Raw genomic sequence first — 14,764 nt, 5'->3', positions numbered from 1 at the left:
CTTGGGAGAAAGGAGGAAGAGGGTGGAGGGAGGAGACTGTTCTGGCACGCCTTGGACCCGCCTTCAAATGTGGGCTCTTTCTTAGGGCAGTGAAACTTGAAATAAAGTGACAGAGAATACGGGCATTTCTTTTCATGTAAAAATCATATATAACTTTAATGAAATCATTTCATTTGTTGCAGTTCTGGCTTTTCCAAAGCCTGTACCTCTTTCAGAAGGACATCCAAGCACTTTAAAGAAAAGCACCTTCTTTGTCAATTAGAAGCATCTTTTCTCACATTAATCTCTCTTTTTAGAATTTCTACTTACACTTTAATATGAAAAAATTTTTTTTATCTAACAGTGCTGAATAATCCTACAAGAATAATTCCTATAATGTAATCATAGCACCCAAAATGGAACTTTAAAGAGCAGAGTGTGACTGTCACAGCCTTGAAAATGATTAGCAGAAACAAAGTTTCTCAATTTTCTCTTGAACATGTGCTAAATTGTATTACCTTCTTAGAAAGGGAATTAGTACGGTGACTTTTTGTTTTGGTTTTTTTGCCATTACAGCGAGAGACTGAACAGAGGGGTTCTAGACTTAGAAATAAACTGTTTACATCAGCAGCTAGTTCAGGTGTTTTTCTGTTGTTGTTTTAACAATATAGAGTTTTCATTTCATAAGGTCATAAAAACATGTTCACAGCAGTGATTACAAAGGAAGTCTAAGTAAGGTAGGATGGTTGAAGGTACCTGATGCAGTGACAATCAGAAGAAAAAGAAATAGCACATTTAAGACGTGTTTGATAATACACACACAACTGAAACTGAAATAACAAGTTTTTATCCTATGTGTTGTCCAATCAGGCCAATTACCGTGAAAGCATGAAGTAGAGTCAAACAGTGATTTCAACAAGCAAAGCACCAAGCAAGTTAATTTTAAGTGGCCCATCGTCAATTTTTTTTCTCCAGCTGCAAAGATACAAAATGAATAATTTGTCCATTTCTTACTTTGGAGACATTTTTTCCTTTGTCATAGAGCAACCCAAATGTCTCTATGTCCCATTTCATAGGATTGTTTGTGAAGATTAAATGAGATGATGATATTGAGTATTTGAATATTTTAAAGCACCAGACAATACCTCTCCTCCCATACTCTCACTTATTCTTACTCATATAGCTTACACAATGGAGATAAGATTTAAAAAAACAAAAACAAAATGTCCATGGTGTTCTCTTAATCTGATGCAAATATTTATGTATTAGGTGGAGTCATTTTTCCTGAAACTATTTTAACAACTAGGTAACTACCTGTTTAGATATCATACCATATGAAGGCTGGGAGAGGAATTAGATCAGTACTTCCCAGACTTTGGGGTTTAATGGACCATTAAGAAGAATAACAACAATAATGATAATAATGAAGAAGAGATAAACACTGAGTAGATAGCTTTACATTTTACCAAGGACTTTTTAAAAAATCTAAAAAAATTTTTATATTTTTATTTAAAAAAATTTTAAATTTTTTGTTTTCTTTTTTGGGGGGAAGAGAGTAATTAGGATTATTTATATTTATTTAATGGAGGTACTGGGGATTGAACCCAGGGCCTTGGGCATGCTAAGCATGCACTCTACCACTGAGCTATACCCTCCCCAGTATTTTCATTTCTTGAGAAGACACTTTAACACCACAACCTATAGGAAGGACACAGCATCAGATTAAGACAATCCTTTAAAGCGAATGCATTAGCTTTAGGAAAAACTCATTATTTTTTTCCTCATTTTATCACAAATAGGGAAAATTTCAATACAGATTTCTATCAGTCATCAGAAAGTGACTGGGATCCTTTAAAGACTACCAATAACCGCACCATAATGTAGTCTACTTTTACTGGATGACTTACATTTCACAATAATAGCAACTCAAGTTAAAATGAGCACCTTTTTCACAAACAGACAATAAATAAACATATACACACAATACTTACAAGTCTTTATGACAGCTAACATCTAAATAAGCCAAAGGGAAAAAGACATTAATAACATGTGTTAAATATAATTTGCTAAGTTGTAAGATTGTGAATCTGGAATTTATGGGAAATGTTACTGACCTTTGTTTTATGAGGTGATGGGCTTTCAATTTTCTCCCACAACTAACTGGGCATGAGTGTACAATATCTGTCTTTGAAACTGCAGGTCAAAATTGCCATGTGAAAGCATCCAGTGAGGCTAAACTTCAAGTATGTGAGCCTCGCATGTTATGAAGTATTTTTTTGAAAGCAGTCAATGAAGTCGACTACTGAATGAAGTTACTGACACATTAAAGAAGAAATTTTCTAAAACGGTGTGATTCCAAAAGCTAGTCTGGATCAAAAAAAAAAAAAAATAGGTGAAGGAACGGAGGCTCTGGATCTCGAAGCCTCGGCAAGCCGGCCAGGAGAACTCAGGTTTAAACCCTTCCTGCAAACAAACCATCTGGGACATGATGTAACTTTCACTTGGCAAGTGGTGGTGGTGTGCTGCTATTCTGTTTTCTGAGGTTCCAAGGGGCTGGGGCACACCCCGGCCTTCCGCAGGCAGTTCTTGCTTGGTTTTTCTTGAGGAACGGGTCTCAGGTTCCCGCTTCTTGCAGAAGCGCACTGGAAGGCAGGGAAACGCCTTGACTCACAAGGACTCCAACCGGAGAAGATGAACAGGAGACGCCTCTCAGGGGTGGCGAGACAGGCGGCGCAGGCGCGGCTCGGGGGGCGGGGCGGGCACGTCACGTGACATGCGCATTGCCTGCCGGGAAGGCCGCCACCGCCCCTGCGCCTGCGCACTGGAGTGCATCCGGCCTCTTCATTCCTGCGCGTTCGCTGACGAGGTCCCGAGGCCTAGCAGTCGAGCGGGCTTGGGGTGGGGATGCTGGGATGAGCGCCCGGGAGAGCGTGACTGGGTGTGAAGCAAGGCAATGAGAAAGGGTGGACGCTTCCTTGTAGGGTCTCTAGTGAGGCTGAAACCCTCGTGGGGAGAAAGGCGGGGAGCGGGGCGGAAAGTGAGGACCAAGGTGGGTGGGGCGGCCTGAGGGGCGGAGGTGACGGTGAGAAGAAAGAAGGCGAGTAGCAAACAGTTGCACGAGGTCCAGGGGTAGTGCTTGGTGATGACTGTGCACCAGCGCCTCAGATTGCACAGCCGGGGTCAGTGGCTGTGACGGGTCTGTCGCAGGCAGGGGCCTGGTGTCTTGACGAGGCCTGGATTTGGCTGAGGCCCTAAGTCATGACAGAGAAATTAATCTTTTTACAGAGGCAGAGTTACCTAGTTAGAAAAGTTTTGGTTTGACTTAAACGCACGTTCTATTGCTTTGAGAGAGGCAAGAAGAGGTGTTAAAGGAAAAGGGAAGAGAAAAAGGGGAAGGGAGACGAGAACAGTTCTCATGTTGGCTTCTCTGAAACATTCTCGAACTTCCCAAGGCAAAGTGAGCGCCCCCGTGCGCATGTAGTAGTTTTCTACATGTTGATATTATAGTGCTTACACTTAATGTACTAGAAAGGTACTGACATGATAGTAGGAGCCTTATAAGGAATTTACTAAACAGACATCTCTGTTACTTGTTGTTGCAGTCTTTCTGTCATACATATGAATATTACATGTGGCTAATCAAACAGATTTGTTACAGTTGTCCAGGTCAGCAGAGTTTCTCAAAAAGCAAGCAGAGTCAATGGAAAACTTGAGTGTACCGAGCGATCTTCATCTACTAAGATGTAGAGACCATACCATTATATGTTTTAACAGTTTTTCTTTAAGTTTAAACTTAGTTTTCCAGACTCCCTGGGAAATTATCTTCACAGTTTAGGGGAAAGTAATTTAAAAGTGAAAGTAAAAATTGATGCTATATGAAAAAAGTAAGATAGGACAGTGGGGAAAAAAATCTCAGAAGCAGTCTTGTTCTAGTCTGGCCCAGCTTTTTATGTTTGAATTTGGTCAGCTACCTCTATTTGTTTTCACATCTGTGAAAAATGAGATTGAATTAGATGACTATAAGATTTATTTTAATACTAAGATATTGTGATGGCAGAAAAATCTTAAATGAATCCTGAAACAAGGAAGAAGTTCAAAAGAGACTACTTTGGCTGATGGAATATAACAGAGAGCAGAAGAAAATCATGGGAATGATAGGTTGGCGCCAGGTGATGTAGGACTTTGGATTCCACACCGAAGAATTTGAACTTATCCTGAAGCAATGAATTATCAAGGGAGGGTTTTTTGACTTAAGGGGATGCAGTAATCAGAGTTTTGAGAGATTACCCAACCAGCAGTTGGTAGGATGAAACATAGAAGGGAGAATTTGAGTGGGTTAGGTAAATGACAAATAATGAAAGCCTAAACTAACAGTGGTAGTAGGAATGGAAAGAAAGGGAAGGATTCAGGGGAGCTGCAGCATGAAGTTTGTACCTAAATTTGGCATTGCTCTAAACGTTCCAGCTCTTGCCTCCAGAATATGGCAAGTCACCTTGTAAAACCTGATAATAGAAATTGCAAAAGACCAAGAGAGTTGGAGGTAATCTATATGCTTGTGGAGCCTTAATCTTTTATTTTATATACAGCTAAAGTTTGTTCCATCTAAGATAATTCTGTTGATAAGTGGAATTTAATGTCTTCATATTTCCAGAGCTGGGATTGACCCAGCAGGACCTATGTTGATTTCAGCTTCTTTTTCACTAAGTACAGGCCTCCATGAAACTATTGGGAGATTTCTTTGTGATAAATTTGTGATCTAGAGACAGAAGTGGGTTCATGCCTTTATGATACATTGGACTTTAAATAATTATTCTGATAGATAAGTAAGATACCTAGCTATTGTACTTGCAGATATTTTTAAAGAAGAGCACTATATCCTACTCTTCTTTACTACTACCCCACCAATTGATTTGATTACATTTGGGACATTAGTTGTTCCCTTAAAGATTATGTTATCTTGGAAAAATTTGCAAGCATCTGGCTGTTACCCAAATTAAAGTTTTGTTGTTTTACTATGGAAACATCTGCTGGTTCAAGATACAGGAAATGTTTCATCAGGGGATTAATACCATTTTTAAAGTCTAGTGTAAACCCACAATAAAATTATTATGTTGAACAGTGCTTGTTGGGTATAAAAGTTTCCTTGATAGTAAAATTACAAATGACTGGTTAGGACAATAGAGCATATAATTTCTAGCATGTTTACTTTTTTTTGAAAGGTATTTTATTTGCTTTTTTTTTGATGGAATGATATACCTTAAGGATCTTATTAACTGTTTACTTATTTTCTTTGCTTTCTCCTATTAGCCTCAAATGCCAGATAGTCCACAACTGTCCTCTCTTGGAAAATCAGATTCCTCTTCCTCTGAAAGCTCTGGACTGTTTTATAAAGATGAAGCCCTGGAGAAAGATTTAAATGGTGGTGTATAAAGTGCTTATATTTATATACATTGATTTTATAATATGGAAGATATATTGTAGTTCATAACTTAGTGATTTTTTTTGAACAGATATGGGCAAAGAAATTAATCTCATGTTGTCTGCATATGCAAAGATCTTAAGGCAAGTACTTATAGTATATTCTCTTGAGTCTTTAACTTAGACATAGAAGTTTTCTTTTGGAAACGCCATAATGGGAATTTTAGTTCAGTGGCTGCAAAACCTGTCCAGTAATTTTGGAAATTTTTTATTCTACCTCAGTTTCTTATAATAGATTAGTTGGTTATTTTCAAAGACTAACTTTTCTACTAAATATCCTTTGGTTTGATTCTCCCAGAGCTGATATCAGGCTAGATATATTTTGGTCTCTAATTAGATGATATAACACTTAAAATTTTATGAAAAAACTTATTTCAGAAAAATATCATTGAGGGGAGGGTATAAAAATATCATTTGGTGAAGGTTATGATAATAGAGGGATATTAAAGATAAAATAGATATTTATGCTTATGAAATGTTTTAAGTATTTTCAATATATATTTGAAGGCTGAATTTAAATATTCTATTGGCCTGAGATGATTTGTAAGATTATTTTTTAAACTACTGGACAGTCACTATAGTTGAATAATGGTTTCTGTGGCAATTAAAATAATGTACATAGTTTAAATTAGAATTAATTATATATAAGATATGTATTCTGCTGTATCAAGAGCAGTAGTCAAAAATATTTGTGGGACTGACTGAATTTTTACTGATGTGTGTAAATTAATGGAGCTTTCTGATATACAAAGCCATTTAAAATGAAATAGCTGACAAATATAGCATAATAAAGAACATCACTATGATAGTGGGTTTAGATGTTATAACTAGTTTATTGTAAAACTTTCTTCCCCACTAGTGAGAGAGCAGCGGTAGATGCATCTTACATTGATGAGATAGATGGACTCTTCAAAGAAGCCAATACCATTGAAAACTTCCTAATACAGAAGAGAGAGCTCCTGAGACAGAGGCTTACAGTAATTGCAAACACACTACACAGATAAAATTGTGTACTTAAAATTAGCTGAGAATTTAAACCCATTGTTGTAATGAAAGAATGACATCTGTGCTCTGAATGCTTGCTAGTTGTTAAGAAAAATGTGTATCTTAAATAAATTTCTTCTCTAGAATTAAAAGAGGCTTTAAGCTGGACATAAATATGAAATATGTAGTTTTTCTTTTGAGGGTCAACTATTTGGCATATTTTATAAACGTCTATATTATTTAAATTATGTATGAATTCAATTTTTTCAATCCTCCCAACCTTTCTTAACTTTCTAGAAGACTCACTGAGTTAATTCGATAATATTTAATAATATTGTACTTTTTATTTTAGAATATTTAGAAAGCAGATGGATAGCTTTCAAGATAGTTTTAAGATGTTTTTCATGGTTGGTATTGAAAAAAAATTAAAGCCCAAAAGTAATTTTTCCAGCGTCTCAATATGTAATTAAACTGTGCCATTGCTATTCAATATTACCATTTGATTATTTTCACTATTATTATTATACATCGCTAATAAAAATTTGGTTTAAAATTAATTGTCTTGTGATAAAAGTGGTAAAGTTAAAACCAGAAATTACTAACCAGAACTTTATGAGTTGATTTTTTTACACATCAACCATATCAACGGTGCAGTTAATGAAGTTTACTTTGAAGCCTTAGCAGCTGTGCAGGGTCGGGTAAAGGTTAGTGATGCAAAAGTAGAGACTGGCTAAACAACAAGGCAATCTTGGTGAGTCATTTCAATCTTGTTATAATTCAGAAGTTGAATTTGGACTAGAAGATCTAATGCTTATCCAGAAAAAAGTCCTCCCTTTGACAGAAGCTACTGCTGTGATTTTACTGAAAACCTTCAATATGATTTATAGTTATATGTGATAACTATTCATCAGATTTTTAAAAAAAATCACAGCACTCATTGTTCAGTCATGTAGATAATTTAATCTGTTATATGTATATTTTGCTGATACAAGCAGTCACAAACTTGGACATATTTATAGACAATACCATAGGGAATTTGGTATTCTTCAGGTGGACCGTATGTTTGTCATGCTGCCTTCCTAATGTTAAAATCTCATTCCATCAAATTACTATTTTAAGGCATATATACCACATAAAAGAACTACTCATACAAGAAAAGACTGAAAACAGTAAAGTAAATATTTACTAAAAATGTTGTTATTAAGTGGGAAAAATTATTAGGTTTGTAGAGGGATATGTTGATGGTTCAGGATAGGCTGAAGGTCAGTAAAGTAACTATTAGAAATGGGATTTTAAATACTGAATGCAACAGGATGACTATATTTGAGTTGATACGATTTATCAGCTGGATTTTGAGTTATTCTGTTACCTTACAGAGTTCTTTACTGTTTAAATATGAAGGTGACTCTGCTAGCTTATCATCATTAAGAAATATTCTCGACTTATTTTTTTTCTAAGCATTTATTATTAATGTGAAAGATAAGGCTAATTATTTCAGAGTGGATTTCATATTTGTTATGTCTCGATAGTGTCACTGTCGTTCAATATCTGGTTCTTCTCTGTGTAGTTTAGAGAATTGATCATTTCATTTAATGTGTGTAAGACTAGGGAACTGATTTTTAGTCACAATGTACTTACTGGTTAAAACAGCTACCTCCTGGGGAAAAAGTTTCTGAAAGCCTAATTAAGGGTTTTTTCCCCTCAAATTTGATGTCTTTGGTACCATTCACATAAATAAGAATAATTATCGCACAACTGGATGTATATTATTGCAGGAATATATTTGCCCTTTAATTTATACTTCTCACTCATTTCAGTAAAATTTCACAAGTTTATGAATTATTTTTCACTAGTTACAAATTGTATTTCATGATCTGCTAGGCACTGTGGGGGATACAGAATAGTTTAAGATACTTGGTTCTCCCTTCTGACAATTTTAACCACTCCTTTCTTGAAATACAGTTATACATCTTTGCTAGGAAGCCATGTAAGTGTTAAAAGTATTTCCGTGACAGTGCTATTAACTCCTTCTAGTGGGAGTTACTAGAAGGCTTTGGCAAGGGGGTCAGAGAGGTAGGTTTTGAAATGAGTTTTTGGAAAGCAAAGTCGAAAGATATTTCAGGAGGGAAAAGTTTGTTCAAAGGCACAGAAGAACAAAAAACATGTGATAAGTCACTTTACTGAGCTGACAATTCACAAAGGGGAACAGTGTATCATCTAAACCGGCTTAGAGAACAGCACAGAATCTAGTTTCAATTTGTAGCCCAGTAGTGTTGCTCAGAAATGTTTGTTAAATTAATAAAACTATATATAAATTTTTTAAGGACATACCTTCACAGGGCTTTATTCATACTAGATTGTTAGAAATGTTTAGCAAATTAAATGAATAGAAAAGAAAAGGAAAGACGAAATGTTAGAAAGGCAGTGAGACAAAGATTGAAAGGTAGGTTGTAGCCAGATTAAAGAGTCCTTTGTTGACAGATTAAATTTGGACTTTATTCTGTGAGTAAAGAGATCTGACTCATTCAGAGGAGAGGAGTGGGATAATGAAATTGATCCCATTCATCAGCTGACTTAATTGTAGTGTGAAGACAGATTTCAAAGAGCAAAGTTTCGGGAGGGAGACCACTATTGGTGGTCCAATGTCAGTATTTCAAACAGCAACTTAACTATAGATAGGTTGCTGGGATACCAGTCCGGGAAGTGAGACTAAGAGACTGCAGGCATTTTTGAAACCCCGCCCTTTTTAACACCCCTGCCCCCTCCACCCGTCTCCTTTCCCTTCTGTTTTGCCAGTGAGCCAAGGACAGCCCAGGAAGTGAGTGTTTCACTTCACTGCCAGTCAGTGTGAGGATCTGGGAATCACGGAATCTGCTGCTACTAAACTCAAAAACAAAAATGTTTTTTCAAAACTTTTTACGTTTTTTCAGCAATCTTTCTGCCATTGCAGGTGATATCCTTTCTGTGATAGTACACCGGATCCCAGGTAGGGGATTTGCCCCTTCCTCCTCCTCTTTTTCCTTTTCCTACTAGCCTGAACTTAGAACTGCGTGCCTCTTTCCTGAAGAATACTAGGAGCTTCTGAAATTTCCATTCTCTGTGGCGCACATCCAGGCAGCAACACTGCAGAGCTGGGAATTAAAGAAAATTGAGTCAGGGTTTGTTTTCTTGTCAGGAAAACAGCCTTTCCATTTGTGTATTTTATGCAACATATAGGGACTGGATTTGGGGTTTAAGAATTCTCTTGGATCTGCAATAGGAAGAATATTCACTATTTAGAACTTTCTCAATTGAAAATCACTGCTACATGTTCTAATGTAAATGTTTGCTGCCTCTATTTGCATTCTGGGTGACTGCCTTAAAACCTCTGTTTATTGTTTTGGAGCTTTCTATCACAGCAACTGTTACATGATTTTATTTCTTGAAATTGGCTGATACAGAGCAATTAGAAATGCTAATGTGCGCTAAAGCCCTTAAAATTATTTAATTCAATAATGTAATGCTTGCGGATGCAGGGCAATGTGTTAAATACTGGGGTGGGGACAAAAACAAGACCATGTACTGAAGGAGTATCGGTAGTAAAGGTTACAAAGTATATTCTTCTTTATCACACTAGACAGAATAAGTAAATGCCTAAAGGGTACTAAAACATGCTGTGTGATTTCAGACAGAATCAGTTCTTGCTATGTGAAATGGGAATGTGGTGTTTATAAAGCAGGTGACATGGGCACTGCATCTTGAAGGATGCATCACCTCAAGGAGGTAAGAAATATCCTAGGTAAGCAAAAGGGTGCAGTTATGAGGAGAAGAGGATGAGGAGTGATCCAGTTTGGCTGGAGGGAAAGGTATTAGTGAGACAGACCTGGACAGGCGGGTTGGTGTGAGACTGTACGTACCTCCAGTGCTTGGTCAAGTAGTTTAGATTTTACTTGGTAGACAGTGAAGACTCATTTGTAAAGGTTTTGTGGAGGAATGCATGATACAGTCAGATGGGAAGATTTATTTAGTAGCATTGCTTCCTAACTGTTTTCACATTATAGCTCACATAGAAAATAGTATTTTTGCATCACACTGGAGTAAATTGGATGGAATCTGGAGCCCCATGAGCTACTTAGGGCTGGAGGTGATTGACTTGGGGCCTCGGGCCATCCCCAAAGCTAAGGGAATCAACAGGCCCGTCAGTTAGCAAGTTCTAGCATAGATGAAGGCTACCCTCTCTAGTTTCAACTAAGAGGCTGTGATACTAGCCATCTAAGAGGTTGTAAGGGCCTAAATTAGGACAGAAGAAAGGAAGTTACTGCTAGGTAAGAGAAGATGAAGCATCAGTGCTGATGAGGACAGGTTCACGCTGGAAGAAAAACTGAGGGGACTACCCAGGAGGGGCGGACTGGGAAAATCTTTACAAGGGATTTACCCTAGGCACCGCTGCAAACTTCTGCACCCTGGTAATTTATACTGGCTACCCTGTATCATCCCCTTAGCATCCTCTTCCTGGCCTGTGTGAGGATAGTCAGCAGGGTTTAACCACTTAGTGAACATTAGGAGGACAGTGAAGGAGATAAATTCAAGGCACAGAGCGATTTTGAAGCTAGGTTGTTTAGCAGGTGAGAAAATTAATTTGGAAGGGGGAAAGTGAAAAATTCTCTTGACATGTTGAGAGTCATGGTGGTATGTTGAGAAGTAATCAGTAAAATTGAGGAACTAGATGAGATTACCAGGGAGAGTGCTGAGATTAAAGAGTAAAGGTCCAAGGTCAGACTTCAGGAACATATTCATGAGGTGATAAGAAGAGGAGCCAATAAAGGGAATTAATATTTGAAAGTTATTTACTGTTGTATTTAATTATGATGGTAGACGGAACAGGAAGTTTCATCCTCCTTTTATCCTCACTATCCCTATTTTATCATTGAAAACCCTAAGGCTCAGAGTGATTAGTAACTTGCCCAAGGTTGTCAGCTGGCATAAAGCAAACAAAGAGAGGGCAGGAAAGTTAGAAAAGTGCAGTATCTCAGAAGGCAAGAGTAGAAGGGGGTTTAAGGAGGTGTTGACTGCAGTGTCAAGTGCTGTGGAAAATAGGAAGAGTATGTAACAAACTGCCAGCAGCATGCTATGGGCTATAAAACAAACGTGCAAATATTTTCACAAATACAAAATGTTTTAAATTCATAAATCTCTATTAAGACAAATGCCCAGAGTATTCAGTTTAATTCTGCTTAAGTAAGGGGAGTAAAATGCCTGACTCAGGGAGTTTATTTTAATCTAGGAGAATAGGATAAATATGCATCATGATAGCAGTAGTAAGATGAGTGCCTGATGGTTTCCTCTTCTGAGTTTTCAAAGCATCCTCTGTATACCTCTGATTTTGTGATTCTCAGATTTTAGTATGCCTTAGAATACCTGCTCGCCTTATCTCAGAGGTTCTGTTTTATTAGGTCTGGAGTGGGATCCGTGAATCTGCACATTAGCAATAATGCCAGGTATTTCTGTTACAAGTAGCCCTTAGACCATACTTTGAGAAACAGCGCTCAACCAAAACACTGACTACTGTATAAATGATCTACTTGTATGTCTGTTTCCTAGGCAGTGAATTTCTTTATCAGTTTTAATGCCTTTTACCCTGCAGCAGTGCATACCACTTTATTGAATGAATAAATAACTCAAAGAAAGAAGATACTACATTTTGTTGGATTGATCATTAAAAGCTCCATAAATAATAATAGCTAACATTTTGAGTATTTACTATGTTCTGAAAATTTTATATAACCTAACTCATTTGTTATTTATAACCTTAAGAGCAATAAGAATTATTGTTATCCCCTGCTTGGGAGGAAACTGTACAGAGATTTAAACCCATGTATTCTAGAGCCAGTCAGAGCCTGAGCCTACACTTGTAAGTGTTACACTGTACTGCCCCTTAAAGGAAGTAGCATTTGAGATAGACTTTGAACAATAGATAACATTTCTTCAGGGATAGATTAGTGGGATGGCATTCAGGGTGAAAATGATTTTCTTTGGGGAATTAGGAAATAGCTGAGTTTGACTGAAATGTTGCTTACAAGAAAGTAGAAAGTCTCCTGTGCTCCAAACTGAATTTTTGAAAGATTTTGAGGAAATGGAATAGGATATAATATTGTAAAATATTTTGCTAAAAGAACACAAATCTTACTTTTTTAGAGGAATAGTGTCCTAAGTGTTAGTTTGTTCATTTCCTAGTTTAAATTTTTTATTTTTAATTTTTTTAGAGGGGAGGTAATCAAATTGACTTATTTTTAGAGGAGGTACTGAGGATTGAACCAAGGACCTTGTGTATGTTAAGTATGCACTCTACCACTCGAGCTATACTCTCCCCCCGTTCCCTAGTTTAGACTTCTATATCACTGTTAAAGTTTTATGAAATGAAATAAAGGACTGTATTTTATAGTACCTAATTAATTATATATTTGACCATCCCTCTGTGTTAGGCAGTAATGCCCCATGAATGAACACTAAGTATGAAATTATAGGCACAATTTTCATCTCTTTATTATAAAATAATGATTTTTTTGTGTGTGACTTTTCAACTTCAGGTAATTTCAGACCAGGTATCACTGTATAATTTACTTTATGACGCCTTTTTCCTAGAAATACTGTGTACATTAATATGTATACCATTAAAATAGAAAAAATTAAGTTGCAGATCCTACTGAATCTGATAAAGCACTGTGAAATCTTTGGGATCACATTCTGGTGTATCTAAAGTCCTGAGGACAAGGTAATTATGACAATATTGAATGGTGGGCATTTTTTATTATAGCAACGAGGTTGCTATTAGCATGTAGATTCAGTCTTGTGAAAAGACCAGCATTGTTTAACTCTGGGAAATGATGGTAATGGTAATTAAATCTTAGGCAGACTTGTACCTCAAGAATATAAAAAATATTGTGGTGGTTCAGAAATGGAGAACCAAAGAGTTGATGGTCTGAGAATGAGGAAGGAGAGGAGTTTGGAGACCATGTTTGGTGTTAGGTTTACATTTCCCTTATCGGTAGATGAGATTATTGTCTATAAAGAACCAGCATGTTTACAGAAGATTGGTAACATTTTTGTGCTTTTGATTTCCTCTTCAGTTTTGAAAAAGTATGTCAGAAATTCTCATCAGAAAGAAGTGGTCTTCAGTAAGCAGAAGAATCTTCCATGTATTGCACCACTTCTAACCACGGTAGAGGAGACTCCGCAGATCATCTCTGCTCGAGTCCAGGGACGTTTTCCTAAGTGGCTCAATGGCTATCTACTTCGAATTGGACCTGGGAAATTTGAGTTTGGGAAGGATAGGTAAGCCTTGATTTTGGAGAACAATTTCGGTTTCTTAGCATGGGCTCGTTCTTTGGAATATGCACTAATGTCTGCTTCCTCTCTGAGGCTAAACGTTGCCATGCAATCCCTTTGATTACAGATGAGGAAACTAGTCTGTAGAAAAAAAATGGATACTTAAATTCTTTTTTAAAAGTCCTGACTTTTTTTGCTTTGCAGAATATTGTAAGTTTTAAGTTGTCTGAAGGTTTATACCAAAAGAGAAGTGTCAGGAACTATCTCCATGACTACCGCGCTCTATTTCATCACAAGTTCCTGAAGGAAGGGGCAATGTCTTCACCTCATACCACTCCCTTACCCAGTACCCCCCAGACACAATGGCTCTTTCAGTTCCTCAAACCAGGCACATTTATTTTTGCTCAAGGTCTTGGCATTGGCTCACTCATCTTTCTTCCCAAGTCTGATTCTTGTCAGTCAGATATCAGCTCAAATTTCATATCCTTTGAGCCTTTCATGATCTCCCAATCTAAAAATGCTATTGTTTATCGTATTACCTATTTTAATTCTCAGCGCTATCGGTATTTAGCATATTTTATTTGTTTTTTATTTATTAGCTGTGTTCCCTCACTAGATATCAGTTCTGTGAGGGCTGGGACTTTTTCTTATTCACCCCATACCCCCAGTATCTAGGACAGTGCCCTGTCCTTAAATAGCACTCAATAAATATATGTAAAGAATGAAAAAAAATCCCAGTAACTCTTTAGTATATCATTTCTCTGTGTGTCTACTAGGGACATGAAGTGATGTGAAGAAACCACTATAGTCAGGAAGGAATCTACTTTGCTTTAAACATTTAAAAATATTAGAAACTTTTTTTTCATTATGAAAGTTTTTACCTGAGTAGAACTTTTTGAAATGTAGAATGGAGTGGGGAGAAAATTGTGTACCACATCTTCTGTTAGCACTTTGGTGTATTTCCTGTTAGTCCTTCCCCCATTTCTGCAGATTTGTTTTAAATAATTACAGTTATATA

At 36.9% G+C, this 14,764-nt stretch overlaps 2 protein-coding genes and 1 long non-coding RNA gene across 9 annotated transcripts in view; 2 read left to right on the top strand and 1 right to left on the bottom strand.

The window, feature by feature from the left end:
• The first annotated feature begins 2,778 nt into the window (after positions 1 to 2,778).
• On the top strand, positions 2,779 to 6,998 carry TEX12 (testis expressed 12). 7 transcript variants are annotated; one of them, XM_015250869.3, is made up of 5 exons: positions 2,779 to 2,845; positions 4,444 to 4,519; positions 5,287 to 5,398; positions 5,490 to 5,541; positions 6,317 to 6,998. In XM_015250869.3, exons 2-5 carry the CDS (start codon positions 4,460 to 4,462, stop codon positions 6,459 to 6,461), a joined length of 369 nt encoding a protein of 122 aa, XP_015106355.1. In that variant the 5' UTR covers positions 2,779 to 2,845; positions 4,444 to 4,459; the 3' UTR covers positions 6,462 to 6,998. The 7 variants fall into 7 exon arrangements, with proteins under 7 accessions (XP_015106355.1, XP_015106354.3, XP_006217920.2 ...); XM_015250868.3 differs by having other exon boundaries at positions 2,818 to 2,877; XM_006217858.4 differs by having other exon boundaries at positions 2,828 to 2,917.
• A 2,296-nt stretch (positions 6,999 to 9,294) lies between these two features.
• The window catches only part of BCO2 (beta-carotene oxygenase 2), a 33,150-nt gene continuing 27,680 nt past the window's right edge, over positions 9,295 to 14,764 (top strand). The window contains exons 1-2 of the mRNA XM_072953780.1: positions 9,295 to 9,427; positions 13,548 to 13,752. Of these exons, the coding sequence (XP_072809881.1) occupies positions 9,340 to 9,427; positions 13,548 to 13,752 (293 nt within the window). The 5' untranslated portion in view covers positions 9,295 to 9,339. The remainder of the gene's footprint in view (positions 9,428 to 13,547; positions 13,753 to 14,764) is intronic.
• LOC140691071 (uncharacterized) overlaps positions 9,341 to 14,764 on the bottom strand; it is a 35,520-nt gene continuing 30,096 nt past the window's right edge. Inside the window, exon 2 of the long non-coding RNA XR_012066520.1 lies at positions 9,341 to 9,572. This is a non-coding gene — a long non-coding RNA (uncharacterized lncRNA). The remainder of the gene's footprint in view (positions 9,573 to 14,764) is intronic.

This window comes from Vicugna pacos, chromosome 33 (assembly GCF_048564905.1).
Source record: "Vicugna pacos chromosome 33, VicPac4, whole genome shotgun sequence".
Classification (NCBI taxonomy): Eukaryota; Metazoa; Chordata; class Mammalia; order Artiodactyla; family Camelidae; genus Vicugna; species Vicugna pacos.
Note: the sequence above shows the minus strand (reverse complement) of the source record. Positions and strands in the feature narration are given on the sequence as shown.

What these genes read in the sequence shown, in the direction of transcription:
- TEX12 (XM_031675538.2), top strand. Translation starts at nt 2,892, where the DNA reads ATGAGCGCCCGGGAGAGCGTGACTGGGTGTGAAGCAAG. An exon ending in GTGACTGGGTGTGAAGCAAG is followed by an intron (nt 2,930 to 4,443) that starts GCAATGAGAAAG and finishes TAAACGTTCCAG; the next exon opens with CTCTTGCCTCCAGAATATGG. An exon ending in GCATATGCAAAGATCTTAAG is followed by an intron (nt 5,542 to 6,316) that starts GCAAGTACTTAT and finishes CTTCCCCACTAG; the next exon opens with TGAGAGAGCAGCGGTAGATG.